Raw genomic sequence first — 19,390 nt, forward strand, 5'->3', positions numbered from 1 at the left:
TGTTTTTAAAAGCTACTGCACTAACATCAGATTGACAGTTCTTAATGTAACAAATGGAGTGGAAAGGGAGATCATAGAAGGAAATGGAACTAAATGATAAAACCAAACTGGATACCTTACATGGGAGGCTTCCTGACCCGTGTTTTTCTACGTTTTTTTTCTGATAGTGTCTACACTACCATCTATGTACTTGTGTGTAACTCACATTTAATGGAAATGAGATTGAGTGCATCTGTTCACAAAAGATCAAAATTCTGAACATTAGAAAGCGGACAGCTTAAAAGCCTAAGTCTCTTACATGAAAAATCCACAAAATTGAGAAACCTCTGCCAATATTTTTTTCCAAAATTAAACTTTCTGATTTGGAGGAGGGAGGGGTGTTTGAGGTTTTGTTTTTTTATTTGTTTTTTTGTTTGTTTTTTCCTTAGTAGATTCATACTCTCCTAAATCTAATAGGGCTATCAGAAGAAAAAACTTTGTCTTAGCATAAGAAAACCAATACAAATGCAACCAATCATGATTGTGACATCACCAGACATTAGACCCACAGATTTTTTTAAAGCAGCTTAAGCATTTTGTCATTATATTCCTAAAAAAGATGAGTTGAATCCAAAGCCAAGGTTAATTACAATTCTAAGTAATAGATATTATAACATACAGAAGTTAATGATCATGCTGTAGTTTTTGCACTAGAATGCTCAGAGGTAAAGAGAAAGCAGATTCCTGGCTGAGTGAAGAATGCTGACAGTACTGACCATATCAATGATTTATTTTACCACAGTAACAATTTATGAGTCTTGAAAAATTAAGGATTGAATTTATGCAGTTTAAGAGAGCAAAAGCCATAGGGAATTGTATTTGAGTGGAGTAAATAAAAATTAAGCTAAGATAGGTGCAACTGTTTACAAAGTAAGTATAATTGAATCAAAATAAGGGTACATGTGTCTTTCATGATAATGAATTGTCACTTTGACACCCAATCTTGTAATACTTTTAATCAACATGTACAATTACATTGTATTCCTTCCTTCAGCATCCAATAGGAAAATACACTACAAAGCTGAAAAAGGCACCAAAGTATTTTAGTTCATTCAGTTTTAGCCTCCAGATCTGGAAAAAATAACCCAAGAAAGCTCTCTTGAAAAAAGAACAATTAAAAAAGATGGGTTAGTACTTACCACAGTGACGTTGAAAGCATAAAGAAGATCAAAAGGAAGTGCAGCAATTAAATCAATGATAAACCAGGTAGTCACGTAGTGGATACAAATAGATCTTGCTTCAAATATAACTTGGCCAGACTTGCTGACGTACGTTGTTCGGAAATTTAAAACAATATCTGGTTGACAAAAAATGAACAGAATCAGAGACAGCGATTTCTTGATTCCTGGGGATAACACCAGGAATCCACCATAACTGCTTGTTTTTCTCATGCATGGCAAAAACCAGATGAAGAATCTAATACAGAAGCAAATAAAATATAGCGGTAAGAGATCCACATACCTAGAGTTAAACCAATTGATGTGCAAAGTCATTCTTTGTAAGGTGTAAAAAGAATGTGTAAAATATTTAAAATGCACTGATTTCAAAGGGAGCTTGAATTTAAAAAAAAAAAAAACGACCCATTGCTCTTTAAACAGTACCAAATATTGGTACAGGATTTTTCTTAATGAAAAATAAGGATATGATTGTTATGCATAAAACCTATTTACATTTCTTTTGATATAAAAAATAATTACTTCATTTAAAAGGTGTAATTGAAACTTTCTTTTAGTGATAACTGTTCAGCACAGAGAACAAATGTCATCCTCAAGGATAACCACTTGTTTATCAACAGAAAATGCTGAACTCGTTTGAAAAAAATGTCATTTGGGCTATGGTGGAGATCACAAAAGTGATATGAATCACTTGGTGGCTTGTGCATTTTGTATATTGCTATGTAACTTTCCAGGACGAATGTCTTCCAATGAGAGATATAGTTTTGACATGTCTTGCCAAGAAGTGTTAATACCCAAAGAAAAGCTCAGATCTTGACAACGGAGTCTCAATTATTTTAATGTCCTACAAGACAAAGACTGTAATCTGTCCTCGAGCTATGCACACAGTTTCTACCAACATTAGTGAGAATTACTCGTATAACTTTTACAATGTCAGAAAAGAGCGCAGCCAACCATCAAGGCTGGTGTTTTGCAGCAAGATAATTAGCCTGCTGCCTTGCAAATTCTAATGCCTCAAGTTGAAGACCATCTCATAAAAGAGAAAGGAGTGATCCCAAGTGTTAGGAAGACATTTCAGAGTGTAATTGGTTTTTTTCTCATTAAAAAACAACTGCAGGGTGATGGTCTTGGCAGCCTGAAAGCCAGTGGACTTTCTTTAATGTCCAAGTTATGAGAGGCAGCTTTCTAGATGTTAGTCCAGTGTGCAACAGACTTGTCAACTGTGTTATTTGTAATCTAGGTAGCCTATTATTAAGTGTTACAATGAGGGAACTGCATTCCCTCTGCCCTCTGCCTCTGTCTATGGCAGCAACAGCAGCACTGACCCCTTTCTGTCTGCTAGATGATGCACAAGAAGATATGCCTTCAGCCGCCTCTTCTACACACTGCTCTTGTAGGGAGGTGGCAGCAGCAGTTGCTGGGGGCTGGCTCCACACCATGTACAGCAAGGAGAGTGCAGACGTTTGGGAAGTATTTGCTGCCCAAACAGATGTTTCTTACAGCCTCTGGGGAAGGGGACATAGAAATGCCAAAGAAGCATCCATGAGAGAAATCCAACCTCTTGCCCACCAGTAGGGTGAAGGTATAGGAAGATGATGTCTGCCTTGCAAATGGAAATAAACACGGAATGTAAGTATTTCATAGTTTCAGTCTGTTCAAGGGATTTGTTTTCTCTTTGGATGCAGATATTTCCTTTCATCACAGCTAATTTCTTGTGCGCTATGTAAACCTGCTCCAATTCAGCACATTCCCAATAAAAAAGCTACGAAGTCCTAAAACTTAAGTATACCTCAACTTTTGTCTCTTCATAATTAAAACATAATGAACACTAACAGTACTAGTATTGTAACTTGATTTTAGTGCAAATCAAGACAGAACTAAAAATCGGGTAGTACTAGGATTACTAGAAGCAGTAGATTCATCTACTCTTGGTTTTCTAGGCAGTTTCTGGGACCTGAGAAATTTTCTTCCTGCTATACACACATGAGAATGAATGCCTAATTTCTGATATATCTTTTATCCTGCATTTTTCACTCAATGTGTGAGAAATGCTTGCAAAGACCAACATGTATGAACAAACAGACTCCCCTCAGACAGCAAAACTGAAGGACAGATTTTTCAGAATACAACACACAAAGCATTGTTACCACTAGACCCACAAAAAGAGTAGCAGTTGAGCTTTGTCCCATTTGCAAGCTTTTGCACAACCTAGACAGCAAAGTGCAAAAAGAAGCATTAAAAGATTTTTTGCTCCATGATTCATTTGAAAATCAAAAATTTTAAAATCAAAACCTTATGCTTATATAGAACATGTACACTGAAAATAGAATATGTAAACATGTATGCAGCTGTCTTTAAATGAGCCAGACTTCATTAGGTTCTGGTTGTCAGGTATTTTCCCCCTTTCCAGATTTTTCCCATTTATCAAGGACATTGTTTTTCACTTTTCCCCATATTTTCTCTCTTTCTTCATTGCAGTTTTTTTTTTTTCTGTGTCATTACTTCTGAATCAAGAAGGCTTTGGAAATGACACTTTACAACAATGTTGTTAGTATAATGAGGACAGTCAACACAGAATTACAGTAAAGGAGACCACTGTAAAGTAGAGCAAGAGAAGAAGTATCTGACCAGGTTCATCTTAACTGAGTAAATAAACTTGATATAAAATGATCTGACACATTATAAAAGCTCAGTGGAAAATGCTGCCTCATTGAGAGGGCGTGGAATGCCACTAGTCCATATTAAAGCAATTTTTCATTTCCAGAACTTTATTTTAGAAACTTTTGGTACTAAAAGAACATAAAAAATTGAAATTGTTTGACTCTCACCATACCAGGACAGCACTGGATAGTGGTACCTACAGGACTCAATGCTTAGGGCTAGCATTGTCTATGTTTGGACCAGGAAGATCCAGTATTTTATAACAACTTCTTTTTCATGCCTTATGACCATAGATACACAAATAAAGCAGCCACATAACCCATGCTGAAATTACTGTTGAAGTCCTACAATAGATTTGACACTATTGTTCTTGCAAAGGAGTTTGGAAATTACATCCATCCACCTACTAAATTTACCCAATTGCTTACACATACTTTTAAATATAATGGAGTAACTGACACGCAAATTACTGTTATCCAGGTTTGAGCAGGAGATGTGTCGTGATCATGCAGTATCTATGAAAGCATTTCCATCTTAAGAGCAGTAATATCAAAATTTCTTTCCTTTAGCATATTTGCAGAGATGCTTTCCTCCGTGTTTGCTGTGATGTGCTGCTTGGACATCGTGATGACGGGAGCTATGAAGAATCGGAGCTAAAGACCTCTACATTTCTGGGGCACAAGGTATGAGAACATTTGTCTAAACCACTGCCAAACATTGGTATAATGTGTTACAGAAGAGTCAATTTCCATCTCATTTAATTCTACACAGATTTGCATTGAGATACCTATTTTGTGAATTTATATTATGTTAGATGATGCTCTGAACCACAAAAGGATCTGATGAAATTCAGAGCTGCTATAAAACAGTCATGTTTCATTATATACACTTGATTCTTTTCTTTTTTCCTCTTAACTAAAAAAACCCAGCTGGGTTTCAAAGTTCCATCTCCCTAGAGCTTTTCTTAAAGTTTTGTATCATAATCAGAGAAGCACTTCTATGACAGATCAGCTTCTACAAAATATTAAGTAGACTTTCATTTAACATATAGTAAGACAATTGCATATTTAATTAATTTCATTGTCATATGCATATTTTTCATATACTTATTCTGCACCCTTAAGGAAAGGTGTCCTGGTTTGGCCTAAACCAGGCCGATTTTCCTTTCAGTGATTTTTACTTTCAGCTAAGTCTCCTCTAAGTAACTGCACTTTCTGAAACTAACTGCATGTTTGCAGACAGTGTCTGCTTCCAGGACTGATAACGCTCGAAGTTTGTAGTTATCACTGAGGCACCAGTAGGTAGGTTGTGCAGAAAGGCTCTTGCTGTACTTAGTCTTAGAGAAACCAAGGTCACTGCTGAATTCCTCACTGCTTATGAGTGAAGAGCCGAAGGGGGGTCGCAGCTGCAGGGGGGAGCAGACAGGGCAGGTGACCCATAATTGACCAACAAGGGTATTCCATCCCATACACCTCATTCTCGGTATAAAGGGGGGGGGATCACGAGGGTCTCGCTCTCTTTCTGCTATGGCCAGTGTCCAAGGAGGACTCCGACTGTTTTCCTGCTGCCCCCGATCCCGATCCGTGCATCCCTGAATCCAGCTCTCGACCGTCGGTAGGCCCAGCCTGGGCCTTCCCGGAGCCTGCCCTGCAGTGCCGGTGGTGACGTGGCTGACTTCAGGGGAGCTCAATCTTGGTTTTGTATTATATATTTGTATATATTTGATTATTTCTATTATTATTATTATACTCTTTTTCATTATTATAGTTTATTAAAACTGTTTTAACTTTCCAACCCGGAAGTCTCTCTCCCTTTTCCCTTTCCCTTTCCCTCTGGGGGGAGGCGGGGGGATAACAGAGGGCATCTGCCACAGGTTTAATAGCTGGCCCAGCTTTAAAACCGTGACAAAAGGATAATTCTAAAACATTTTGGTATTTTGTGTACTATTTTAAGTTCTTCAATGAGGATAGTAGAAATGATTTTTCAGCTATATTTCATCTCGTCTTTCACTTTTATGGCTGTTCTACTTTTGCAGTGAAACGTAGGCACAAACAATGAACATGTGCTTTTTGCAAGGACAACTTATGCGCATAAAAAGAGAGGCAGTTACTGAAAAATATCACCTATTCGTATTATGTAGGATGATAAACACAGCATCATAGCTGCCTTCAGTTTCAGATATACACTGGTTGTTCTATATGCTTGGTAATAAAAATTCCTAACAGTTTCTGAAAAATAATAACTACTTAACATGAAATTAGGTGTTCTATGGTAATTTAGGATAAATTAGTATTGCAATCTATTTTAATAGGAGGAAAAATGTTATTTTTGACTAAAAATCAATTACTCTTTGAATCTGGAAAACATGATCTTACCTCATATATATATTGACACTGTGAAAATATGACATAATCTAAGACGTGCACTTGGAAGTGTAAAAGAAACTTTTTTGAAGACCCCAAGTGCTTTAGCAACAAATATGTTTGAAACAAATTTTAAGCATGAATTAACATTCAGGACATTAAGGAAAACCAATAAGCCTTACTAGTTAAAAAAAAACGAATCCAAACAAACAAAAAAGTCACAAAATTTTAAGATACAAAATAACTCAGAAAATGTAATGGAAATGCAGAAAAGATCAGTGACTATCAAAATTACAAGTTTGAAAGTGAGAACAAAACATAATTAAGTTTAAATGACTAATGAAACTGAAGACGTATAGAATATTACAGTCCACTTGTCTCTCATTTTCTAAAAAGAAGAATACTAAAACTGGTTTTGGAATGAAGTAGGAAGATTTATCGCTCTAAATGATGCTGCAGATGGTATAGAAGCTTATCATATAACAAAGGAGGTATTAGACATTTCAAGGAGATTTTTGAAGACAAAGTTCCACCTAATATTCTAAGTGGAACTTGTTGAGAGCCACTTTCTGAATCACCAGTATTAACTCCTAATAAAAATCTCAGAAAACTGGAAAAATGCTAAGGAAATGGAATTTGCTATGATAATTTTAATAAATCAGGGGAAAAATCCCACACTAAAACTGATGATTCAGAAAACAGTATATTTGCTAATCACAAGAAAAGCAGATCATTCTAACATATATGTTAAATGTGTAATAATAACAATGCGTGTTAAAGTATAACTAATGCCCTAAGTTCATGGAGGGTAAGAAATCAACATAATGTCTTTTGCTGAGAAAATTATATCTGATACAGCTGCAGTTGATTATTGCAGAATACTTAGATGTGCTCAGTTATTTCTTCTTGTATCATTGTAATTTGAAGGTCTGCATTAACCAGAATATGAAACACACAAAACAAAAGCCAAACCTGGCCTTCTGCTCACTTTCACAATGTTGTTGCTATGGGTTTGTTTATAAACAAAACTAGTTCTAGAGGATTCATCTTGGCTGACTGAGTTCACAGTGATATGGTAGTTTTGAACAAAGAAGATGGGTGATTGTGGCCAATCCAAATCCAAATATAAAATGGGTCATATATGTCCATATAATAAGCAAAACACATCTAAGACCCAAGAAGGAAAAAAGTATCTGTAGAAGGGGAGATTCTGCCTTGGAAAACAATGACACCAAATAAGATTTCTAATAGCTAAGAGTGTCACTATGGCCTTAGTACAAAGCTGTGGCAAAACAGGGAAAATCACCTGTGAATACAAAACAGTTCGTGTGTTTGATGAAACAACTACAGCCGTACAACTGTAGCACGTACACCTCAAGAAAAATGAAAAGAGAAAGAGAATAATTACAAAAAAAATACCTGGACTTCACTTCACATGATGTTATGAATTCAACTTTCTTGGTTTACTCAGCTTCAGAATACTAACAGGAGAACTGATTTTTACTTGTTTTCATCCGCTGATAGGCTAATAAGGCAAAACAGGATACACTGGGCAGACATAAGGTAAATACATCTTGGAAATTAAAAATGGCTTAACAAATGAGGTGATGAACTTGCATCATTTGAATTCACATTAAACACTTATGCTGTATAACACAACGTCATACTAAAGATATCTGTTACGTTCAAGCACACAACATGTATACATGGACTCGTAACTTTGTACATGAGGTGAATGTAGATCTGATAGGGAGAAGAAAGGCAGGTTTGACTGTCATGATCATCCTTTGCAGCATTGAGTTACTCTGTTTTTCTCTTAATTTCATAGCTTTGGGAGGAAAAAAGATTCATTTGCATTTCTCTCTACATTTTCTTTAGGTAGGCTACATTAAGACTGAGTAAAGTAAGGCCTTATCTTCAAGCCTGTTAGCTATTATAGTCAAGAAGCTAAGAAGCAATTTTTTTCCCCACTGATACACTACTGAGGGCAAAGAGAAGATGCAGACACCCAGCACAGAGAGAGGATCATGTTGGACCATTCCTTTGAGGTATAAGAAAACATTTCTCTAGGATACGTTTTGATCAAATGCCCAGTTCTAATGCCAGATCGGGATCTGGAAAAGAATCACTTTCCAGGTTTCACTGTCAGAAATGTTTTATGGTGTCTTCTGCAATTTGAAGCTAGACGGTCTGCTAAGATCATTTGACATATACTAGTTAACCCATACACTGCTAGTAGTGGATCTATGGTATTTCTGACTGTTTGATCTCTGTCATTCCCTCCCTTTTACCCATTAGAGTTGAGTCTTCTAAATTAATGAAATCTTTGAGGGAGTTCTCATTGTTCTGGCACGGTGTTGATCCTTCAAATTTTTCAAGACTTAGCGCAAAAACTTAACACAAAGTGACCCAGACACATATCCGAGTCTTTCTGGCATGGACTGAGGTCTTGCAGGTTATAATTGGTTCATGCCTTAAGAACTACTGTTTTCATTCAACAAAATCCTCAGGGTGAACAGAATTTATAAGTAAAATTGGAGATATAAACATTTTAGTTTAGATCACCAAGTAGTCTCAGCTGGCCTTGCATTCTTAAATCTAGAAAAATGTTCTGAAATTTTCAGTAATACAATTAAGATATGAAATTAGCATGATCTCGTATGGTTCATAATGAGCAACAGGGTCAGTTCAGCTCCACAGGTGCTTAGTAGTTAGTTGGTTACTGTTCACATTTACAGATCAGTATGATAACACCAGCCACATACATAACTACTTCGTGTAGATTTGCTTGATATAGGTAAGAAAGATAGGGATATTTACATCATTAGTATTTTGAAACTTCTCATTCTCATTTATCTCAGAAACCTCCAGTGTCTATTTATCAAAGTGAGAAAAAAGATTTGCTTACTTATTGCACATTAGCATTTGTGAAACAACTAAAGCTTTAACAGAAAAGGAGATAAATGCTTGATTTAAATTCCCCTGAGCCATCCAGTACACCAAAGGCTTATCAATGTGCATATGGAATTCACTGCTCAAGATTGAAGAGATTAGAGGTTTTTCTGCACAGCACCCCTTTCTGCCTTCTTATCAAAGCAATTTAGTACAACAGCCGTAGGAGACATTTATATATATAAAACTGAATAGGAAATGGTAAGTACTTCTTTCTGCATCCAACTCATTAGATAAAAATCCAGAGGGAGGTAGGTGAGTGTGATCCATCTTTTATTTCTTGACAGCTTTCTGAACTATACTTGGGTGTAAACAGTTTCTTCATCTGGGCAACCTTATTTACAGCTTAACTGCTGTGCTAAAGTACTTACTGAGAAAGCTGTAAAGGAAAAAAAAAAAAAACAAAACAGAACCCCTGAGGCAAGAAACTTCTAAATGCACAACAGTCTTTAATGGAAATTTAGAAACAACCATTTCTCCTGAGAGATTTTATTATTTATAGGAATTACATGTTTCACAGTCTTTTTGGGATTGCTGTTTAAAATGCGGAAACATTAACGAGTTTTTTTCTTTTTTACAATAAATATTTTCTTATCATTGAGACTTTGAGCAACTAGAGTGGTAAGAAAATTGAGGCAAGAAAGAGTAGCTAAACATCAAAAAACTACAATAATCTGTTCTGAAAGTACCCATGGGTTATTTAATATGTTAGAAATTGTTTGTGAATCTTACTGTGCACTAGCTTCTACCTAGCAATGACACTAACTTGTCAAAGAACAATTTGAAATTCAACACAAGCATCAATATTGTAAAGCTTTGGAGATTCCAGACAACTCCACAGCATCAAAACTAGTGGTTTTCTTTAGTGCTGAATTTGTGTTCTAATTGCCCTGAGGTGAGGTGGGCTTTAAGCATTTTCTGCAGCATGGAGGGCAACAATTTTTCAAATTACAGCTGTAAACCAGGCAAGAGGGACATTTAATCTCTGAGCTGATTGTTAAAGCATACCTGAAGTGACTTTAATATCTTTGGACAATTAGTGGATCAAAAGTTTTCTACAAGAAGTATGTTTGAATAGATTAAGTACACTCTAACAATAAACTTCAGTCTGTGCAAGCTTCATACATAAAGCTGTATTTGATATGTTTCAGACTGAGACAAGAACTACAATCTCAATTCTGTTTCAGCAGTTCTCGCAACACAAACAGCAATGAACAAATCATCAATAATAAGCATTATTACTACAGAAAAAAAATTCTCAAGTTAACTCACTGCAAATTTTTTCTATGTAAACTGGAAAAACATCATTTTAAATGATCTTGCAGGCTCTACAGATCACGCCATGTGCTCAGGAAAGCAGAACAGGGGATGTAAATATTGTCTCTGACATGAGCAATGTCATAAAAATTTACTTAAAACTAAAGGAGGAGTCACAGCAGGTAATATCAAATTGATTGACTCACTAAATTCTGTGCTGGGACATCTAATATATCATCTTTCGCGTTCCTGTGTGATATGATCTAGGTAATCCTGCTCCGGCAGGGGGAATGGACTAGATGATCTTTCAAGGTCCCTTGCAAACCCTAACATTCTGTGATTCTGTGATTCTGTGATCTTTACATTATAAAGCACTTGATGTAGAGAGGAAGGAAAGGGTGAAGCTTCCCTATTCTTGTCTTCATTATGAAAAAAGCTGGGTTCTTATTTCAAGTTAGATAATTCAATTTCAGTTAAAATTAGACACCAAAAAGTCAAAGTTCACACGAATTAAAGCTCAAGAGAAAGTCTAGACTATCCTATTAACTTTAAGAAAGGCCTCTAAGTCTTTTATAAAATACAACGTGCCTTTTTCCCCCAGATTTTTACCGTGCTTTAGCATAGATACACCTGTTTCATTAACAAACACCTATGCATTTTAAGCCAACCCTGACCTCCGTTGCAGACTTCTGCTCCTTCCCCACTTACTGCTCTGCAGGTGAGCCTGTGAGCTCAACAGAAGCAAAGTGCATCGGTCTGCAAAGCAGCAGCTAATTTCGCTGCTATCAAACAGAAAGGTGAACTTGACCTGGCAGCGCTCAATAGGGAGAACCCAAGATCTCCAATTTCAAAAGGTTTGGAACAAGCAATCATACCACGTATGCATCTCCCCCCTTACCTCCAAAGATTTCAACAGAGCTTTTCATTCAGTTATTTCACCTCTAATTTCCACCCCCAGGTCACACAGAATCACTTCATATTGAGAAAAAATCAAAAGCAAATCAATGGCCAGTCGCCCTCAGAAAGACTGCTCTGCCTAGTCTCCCTAGACAAATCTCTTACCTCCCTATTCCCTCACCTTCTCTTTTACACTCCTGCTGCTTTCAGCCCACATCCTCCAGCACTGCTGCGCTGTTGTGTCTGAACATGGGCTTCTACTCCTTACACCCTCTGATCGCGTGCACCTGTTGATGCAGTTTCTTTCTGCTTTTCCAGTGCTGCTGCTCCTTCTCTCTAGCCTGCAGGCTGAACACCTTCCCCTACCAACCCCACACAACATAAACCAGAAACCCTGTTAGGCACTAAGTCCCTAAGATGCATGCAGAGAAAATCTTGTAAACCCATTTGGAATAATCAACACCAAACCTCGACTCTGATTTGTCTTCTGGTTGGATCCTATGGCTAACTAGCTCAATCTGCATGGATTCTCTCAGCCTATTATTTCCACTGCTGGTAAGATATAGGCACACATTCCTTTAAAAAAATAAGTTCTTGTAAGAAATGTGATATCTAAAATTCTGATGAAGTTACACTGAAAGATTAAAGAAAACGAATTGGTACAAAAACAAAACCCAGTTGTTTCAGCTATGAAAGTGTCTATATTAAAAAATGTTACTCTACACATTGTTGCAGTTCCTAATTTATATATATATTTTGCTCCAATTAAGCTTTTACACAGTATTCCCAGCAGTAAACATCGGAAGGCTGGGACCAACATTACCCTAATGTCTTCCAAGTTTGCAATTACCATGGCTACATGCTTTTGTGATATTTTCATACAAAATTTCTGAAGCTAGTACCATGATCTAACTGAAAAGCTCTAACTTATTCCTTTCCTTATTTGAGCGATCTAATGGCTTTTACTCACCCGTTGGTGATGCTTTTCCTTTTCACAAGCTTCCAGCATGAAAATCCAAGCCCTAGCTATACTCATTTCCTGTGAAAAGACAAATTGTTTCATAGTTGGGCATAAATGAGCTGGAAACTCTGAGCAAGTCTGCAGGGTTTTGGAACCGTTTGGTGACCTCTTTTAACTTAAAGCTCTGTAGGACATATCACATCCTTTACTAAGCCATCCCTTTCCAGATTTCTGTCGTGCTCACATTCACACAGACACATCCACTCAGTGAATAATATGAAAATACCAATTTAAACTGGTTCTCAACAAAGGGAAAAAAAGATTACGTTAAAAAAACAGAGGTTCTCCTTGCATAATGCAGGTTGCAATCTTAAATGATATAGAAAGAGTGAAACTATAAACTGATATTCATCAAACTATCCTATTAATCCTTAAGATATTTTCCAGAATAATACCCCTTTTCCAATTTCGAAAGCACAATACAAGTTTTGTATAATCTCAATTTCTAATCCCTGTTAAAAAAAAAAAAAAAAAAAGAAAAGAAAAAAAAAAGAGGTAATCCAGAGGTAAATATTTATCTGATAGCCAGCTGAACTTCTTTACCAGTAAATAGGATTATTGTACCTGAAGGAGTTGATTTTCCTGTGGCAACATTTTTTTTCTCTTTAGGCTTGATTTTTTTTTTAAATAAATCCTGCTGGGATTAGACATGTGATTAAGCTACAACAGAATAACAATTTAGGATTAGTCAGATGATTCAGTAACTGCCCATGGCACCCTTTTAGATTGCAGCAAATGCTAGGTAATATAACTCAGTTTACCTCTCTTTTTACTGTGAACTAAACGAAGTTGAAAAATCCTGCACCTTTAGGGCAAGCAGTATACATATAAGCAGTAACCAAGCGATAGGCTGATGCATGATTTCTTATCAGACTACAGTAATTCAATCCGGTACTTCAGACCTAGATGATTTAGGTATATTAACCCCACTGATTTTCTGAGCAGATAGTTTCTTACGCCACCTCCCTCTCCTAGATGTTACAACTGACTCTTCTCTTATTTCTTTTATTTTTTTCATCTTATTTTATGTGATTTTTACATTGATTGTGTTTAGCTAGCAATACTTTCCCCAAAGTCTAAGCTCCTTGATCTATCTGATTATTTGAGCCAATGTTACTTAATTACATACGGATAATGGTATTAGAATCTGGCCAGAGAGTTTTTAGGAAAGATTCCAGGAAATATTAATACTATATTGCTTGAAGAACAATTTATCTGTCCCTATAAACTCTTATTTTTTTCTATTCTACTCCTATTGTAAAGTTAGATGCTCCTAGTAAACCTCCTGGACACAATTTATTTAAATGGAAGTGTGATTTTTCAACTCAGCGTGCCCCCTCAAAATGTCTATTACCACAATTAGTTTGATGATTTTCTTTTAGCTGCTGACATGATAAGGTGAGGGAGATTATCTTGGTTTTAAATAGGAAGGTAAAGTAATGCTTATTCTACATCTGTGGCTTAGGAATCTGGGCTACTATGAACTCAAATAAAGTTTACAAGAAAAAAAAAAGGGATTAAGTAATAAAAACCTGAAAAGCAGGGGGTTTATATAATAAATAGGTGATATATAATAAAATATATAACATATAAACAATAATATATAACAAATAATAAGTTTTTATAATATATAACAAAATAATAAGTCTTCATAACAGCCTGTTGCAGCTACTGAGGGAAAAGCAATTTTTTTTTTAAGAAAGATATAACAAACGCTGAACAGATAATAAGTAACAATCAATATAAACTACAGAAAGTTTGACATGAAAACGTAGACCTGCTTGGGAAAGAAATCATTGGCAGGCAGGATTAAGGAAAATTACAGTTTTAGATGTATTAGGAAAGAAATGCTAATCTGCAACTTCAGTTCCTTTTTGCTAGTGGCATCCCATTATGAGAGAAGCTATTAATAATCTTACAGAAAAAACAGATGTATTCAGTAAAGACTTCTTTTCTAATTTTGGAGTGGAGCAGCAAGGAATGGTTGCGTCATATCAGATGATAAATTACAACCCAGGGTATCCTAACTAAGAATCAGCAGGTAGTGACGTTTTAAACTAGTAGTACTAAAGGCTTAACAAGGTGTCTCTTCTGCAGGTGGATGAAAAAAATGCAAAACAGAAATATGTCATTTGTAAGCCACAGATGAGGGGAGTTGTGGATTCTCCTTTCTCTGAGGTCTTTGAACAAGATCTGATGCCCTTCAGGAAAACATGCTTTAGCCAAACACAGTTTAATGGAATTGATATTAACACCTGGATTAAATAGACATTTAAAATGGAAAATCTGGTTACCAAGTATACCTCTCCCTTCTATTTTTTCTGTGTGTGCAACCCCCAGTTATGTTTTCTCCTGGCTGTTAGCACTCCAGAATATTGTGGAAACAATCCCATTTGATTTGTGTGGGCAGTCACAGAGGTTGGGAACCTTATTTCAGAGACATGTTGCACCTGCATTCAAAGAAGCACTTTTTTAGAGGTCTTGTGTCTTTAGCTGGATGACTAGCATTCAGATGAATAATGGAAACATAGTTTAAAGCTACAAATTCTTAAAATCCTCAGCACAAGGATATCACATTCATGTAATGTGATGGACCGCTAAAAAAAAGCTTCTGCTAATGTGGAATGAATATAATTCATAGGCTTTGTTCTGTTAAATTCACCACTGAGTACACTAAGCTGTTTTACCAGTCAAATTTCTCCAATGAAAAGAGTTTATTTATGATTTGGACACCACATTCCTTGTCACTGTGCAGTGCATGGAAAGTTGCACAGTCCCTCTTCTAAGGCAGTGCTGTGACCTATGTTCTCAGCCTTGCTCTATTACTATTTGACAAATTGACAACATTTTTAGTGATTAGAGCAAGATCTATTTTCGGGTACGACAGATCATAGCAGAACTGATTCCCAAAATCCTTCTGTAACTGACCGACTGATTTGCTCTTCCTTACTATTTCTTCTTACAGTGGAAGGTAATGGGATATTGAAGTCATATCCAAGTGGAAATAATGTTTTACTTGGGTAAATTATTCATTAATATAAAAAGCTGAGATCTGAAGGTATTAGTGGTTTGAATGGCAATTGTGGTAACAAAAGTCACTCCCTCCAGAAGTATATTATGGTCAGTGTTAACACGCTAGCATGGTATGCTCTACCAAACACCATACTTGGGCTGCTGTACCCATTACTGTGGGCATGCTGGCACACACAGAATGACCAGCTCACCAACGTTAAAACAGGGGTTTTGATTGCAACTCTTTACTGGGCTGAGAGAGCCCATGAATTCAGATCCCAATATCGTGAAACTGAACAAAAGACCACAAACTTAAAAAATAAAAAGTCACATTCTTTTATCTGCTTCCTTCATTTTCAGCCTTTTGGGTTCACCTTTTCAAGTTGCTCTCCTTAACTATGAGGATGTTAAACAAGGATTAGCTAATCTCAGTTGTACAGTAGCCAATATGCCAGAAAAACTTCACATATCATGACCTTTACAATAACATATTAAACACTGGAAAGATTTTCTTTTTTATAAACTATGCTCTACCTTTTAAAAACATACTCAATCCATGAACATATCGAGTAATTAAATTATATTATATTGACTTTTCTACAAAGGAAGATACAGACTTTGGAGTCTTGAAAGAAAAGCAAAGAACTAAAAATATTTCTGAAAAATGAACTGCTAACTCTGCTTTTAAGAGAAGCTAATACTTGTGACTGCAGAATTGTGAAAGTTTCTACATGGGTAATTTTCTTAATAGAACCTGCAGAATTATGGCAGAAAGAAGCACTTCCAAAGAGTGAAGAAACATCAGTCACAAGACTTAACTTTTCAATGTGTGTGAAACAAATGTAGTTGTTAGGTATTTCATGAACACAGTTCACTTTACACAAATGCTGGAGACTTCAGTGAAAAGATCAAACAGGTAAAACATTCAGTGGGCAATGGGGCAACTGCTTTGTGCACTTAAAATTTTTTTATGAATTCCAAGGGGGAAACCTGAAATACTTTTGTTAGAAATTACCTCAAGCAGCTTGACAACAATTCACACACATAGGACATTATCCATAAATCATTAAAAAATATATGAAAAAGATTACATGCAAGCTCACAAAAAAATATGGTAAACTATTAAGCATCTAAGAATTTTCTTAGAAATTACCTAGATGGTTAATTAAAAGACTTTAATCTTATTAAAAATATAGTGTTGTTCTATCATTGTGTTACAGGATAGTAAACCTAAATACAAACATTGTCTGATTGTAGTTATAATGCAAGTCAGTCATACTCTGTATAATAGGGTAGTTTTAACTTGTATACCTTTTGAAAGGGAACACAGCAGAGTGAAAATTACTTCCAAAACTATTACTGCAGCATTTCACAATGTATGGATTGACTATAGGTGAAATGAATGATTTGTGACTCTGCTTTTTTTTTAACAATAGCACCACAACTTAGAAAGAAAAGATGAAGAGTTAGTTCTTAAGTGCTCTTAGAAGTCTTAAGTGCTCCTGTGTGCAGACTAGCATCTGTCCTTACAAGGGTATGTACGGAAGGCTAGTGGAAATATTTCTAACAATATAGTGGTCTTGCCAACTTCTGTCTGGCTCTTTGAGTGAGAATCTTTAGGAAATTTATTACCACTTTTCAACATGAACATTTTGTGCTGTTTATTCACATTACTAGGTAATCCACAGTCCATGAACAATTTATTATGGCCTTCCCTCCCTAATATTAGGTGTATCAACAATGTCATTCTATCCAGTTTCATGTTGTATTCATATGTATTCACAGAAGAGACCATTTAATGCTCAGAGGTAAATTTATAGAGATAAATTCAAACCACTCCCTTGATGTCTACCTGAATTTTAACATATTAGGGTCTGAAAACACACTTTCTAAAATATGGTTCAAAACACTGCTATTTCCTTTCAAAATGCACAAGTCCACTTAGATGTGAGGTCCTATAGATACAGATATTGTTTTACACTGCATTCTGTGCACTTGCAAAGATATGAAATGATAATCATTATAATAATGAAAAAGAAGATGAGTGAAAAAAGAAAACAAACGTTCTAATTTAAAGTAAAGCAACCTAATAAAATCTATAGCATTTAATACTATCTCATCTGATTCCAACAGATTTTGTTTAATGTATAGTTTTTTCAATACAATAGCATGCATACTTGAACGACTGTATAAGTCCTGAATGGTGATATGAATTTCTACTGGATTTGTACCATATTTTAAAAACTCTACATATTAAAGATCTGAGACTCAAGGGCTTCATACTATTTAAGACAGTTTTGGAAAGATTTTGAGTCATTTACGTTTGTGATAGACACTAATGGGCTAACAAGTCTCTTTACAGTATAATACAATACAAATCACAGCTTTAGGGCTTCTAAACATGCTGCTTTTAAAAACTAAAATTGCTGATAAAACACTTTGTTAAATAGTATTTAACAAGAGAGAGAGATACAAAGAGAAGCAATCTTAGGAACCATGATTAATTTTTTCTCTTGAAATTACTCGCAATAGATAAGGCTTCAGAGAAGTGTGTGTGGGGGGGGAGAGTGGGGGAAAGGATGGGTATGTTCTCATTTTTTTCCCCACAGGTAGGCAAAGGAGTACTTTGCAGAAAATAATTTAAAATTGCTGTTGTCAGTACATTTATAAATAGTATAATTTTATAGCTATAATTAGTATACATAGTTCTCCATCTTCCCCTAGAAACTGGATGATCCACAAATAGGAAACTAAAATTAAAAGTTAAAGGTCACTTATTTTTATAGTTCTTTTCTCTATAGTTGTTCCTGGTCACCTTAGGAGAGAAAATACTCAGACACCTTTGATCTTTTCCAGCAAATAATGTATTGCCATTACCCTGAAAGCCTATGCGTATTTTCTCTGAACCATCACATTGATCTAAACTCCTGTTGAAGACATCCTATTCAAATAGTTCTGTGAGTGAGTCTGAGCATTTAGCAATACAGTATCGATAATTTTTCCAATAATGTTACTTTCTTCAATTCAGGTGTTCAATAATGTTTTGAAAATGGAAAAAAAAAAGACAATATCTGAAAACTAGAATGAAACAGTTGCAGAAAGAAAAGCACTATACCGGATAGTTACAGAAGAATAAAAGTTATGCAATCAGGAGGTTATTAATAATAAAATGGTTTGAGCTGGGGGAGAGACTCTCCCAGCTTTTCTCTCCAAAAGAGAGAAAACTTTACAAATATTATTGAAAAGTAACCAAGATCCACTATGCTTCTCAGAAATACTGAAACTTTAGCTACCCAGACATACCTATCTAGAAATGAAGGATTCTGCTATTGTCTATGCAAGTTAAGGGGCATAAACTTTGAAGTAAATAGTGCAATAAAGCAGGTCATCTCACTCACCAGGTGAAACGCTAAGATAATTTTTTTACGTTTGCTTAAATACACTAATGTTAAAAAGTTTTTATCTTCACCTCTTATTGTTTTTAAGATACATAAAAGAGTAAAAAAATTCTAAACCTAAACTAGTTTTAAACTATCATTGGATAGAGGAAGCAAAATATTTATTTACAGGGGAATGTTAGAGAAACTTTGCACACCTTACAGAGGAAGAGATCTGAAAGTACACTCAAATATCACATCGCATAAGTTATTGAAGCACTAGTATATAAAGGAAGCGTCAAGTGAAAAATTATTTTAACTTGATTTGACTTAATTATGCTCCCTCTCCAACCTCTTCCCCAAAGACATCACAAAATGGGTTATTATTCTTATTTATCTTCTGTTTATGTTTTAGAGAACTTTCAAAGCTCAAGCAGTTAAATCTCTGGCTAGACCTGTTCTTTTCTCATAAATAATTTAATTCAGATTAACGCTCCTACTTATAAGCACCCCAAGTCAGGAGAACACTTCTATATGTATTTTTATCATGCTTAAGCATATGCTGAACCACAAATTGAATAAGCCTAAAAGATTTTTTTTAGCCCCTTCGAACTCTTCTGCTCAAAGGAAGTCCTT

The 19,390-nt window shown here is 35.6% G+C and overlaps 1 protein-coding gene across 1 annotated transcript in view; it reads right to left on the reverse strand.

The window, feature by feature from the left end:
* Window positions 1-19,390, reverse strand: part of KCNH8 (potassium voltage-gated channel subfamily H member 8) — a 219,754-nt gene that overhangs the window by 88,631 nt on the left and 111,733 nt on the right. Inside the window, exon 6 of the mRNA XM_068404849.1 lies at window positions 1,179-1,336. Coding sequence (XP_068260950.1) covers window positions 1,179-1,336 — 158 coding nt within the window. The remainder of the gene's footprint in view (window positions 1-1,178; window positions 1,337-19,390) is intronic.

The sequence above is a fragment of the Nyctibius grandis genome, chromosome 7 (genome assembly GCF_013368605.1).
Source record: "Nyctibius grandis isolate bNycGra1 chromosome 7, bNycGra1.pri, whole genome shotgun sequence".
In the NCBI taxonomy this organism is placed as follows: Eukaryota; Metazoa; Chordata; class Aves; order Nyctibiiformes; family Nyctibiidae; genus Nyctibius; species Nyctibius grandis.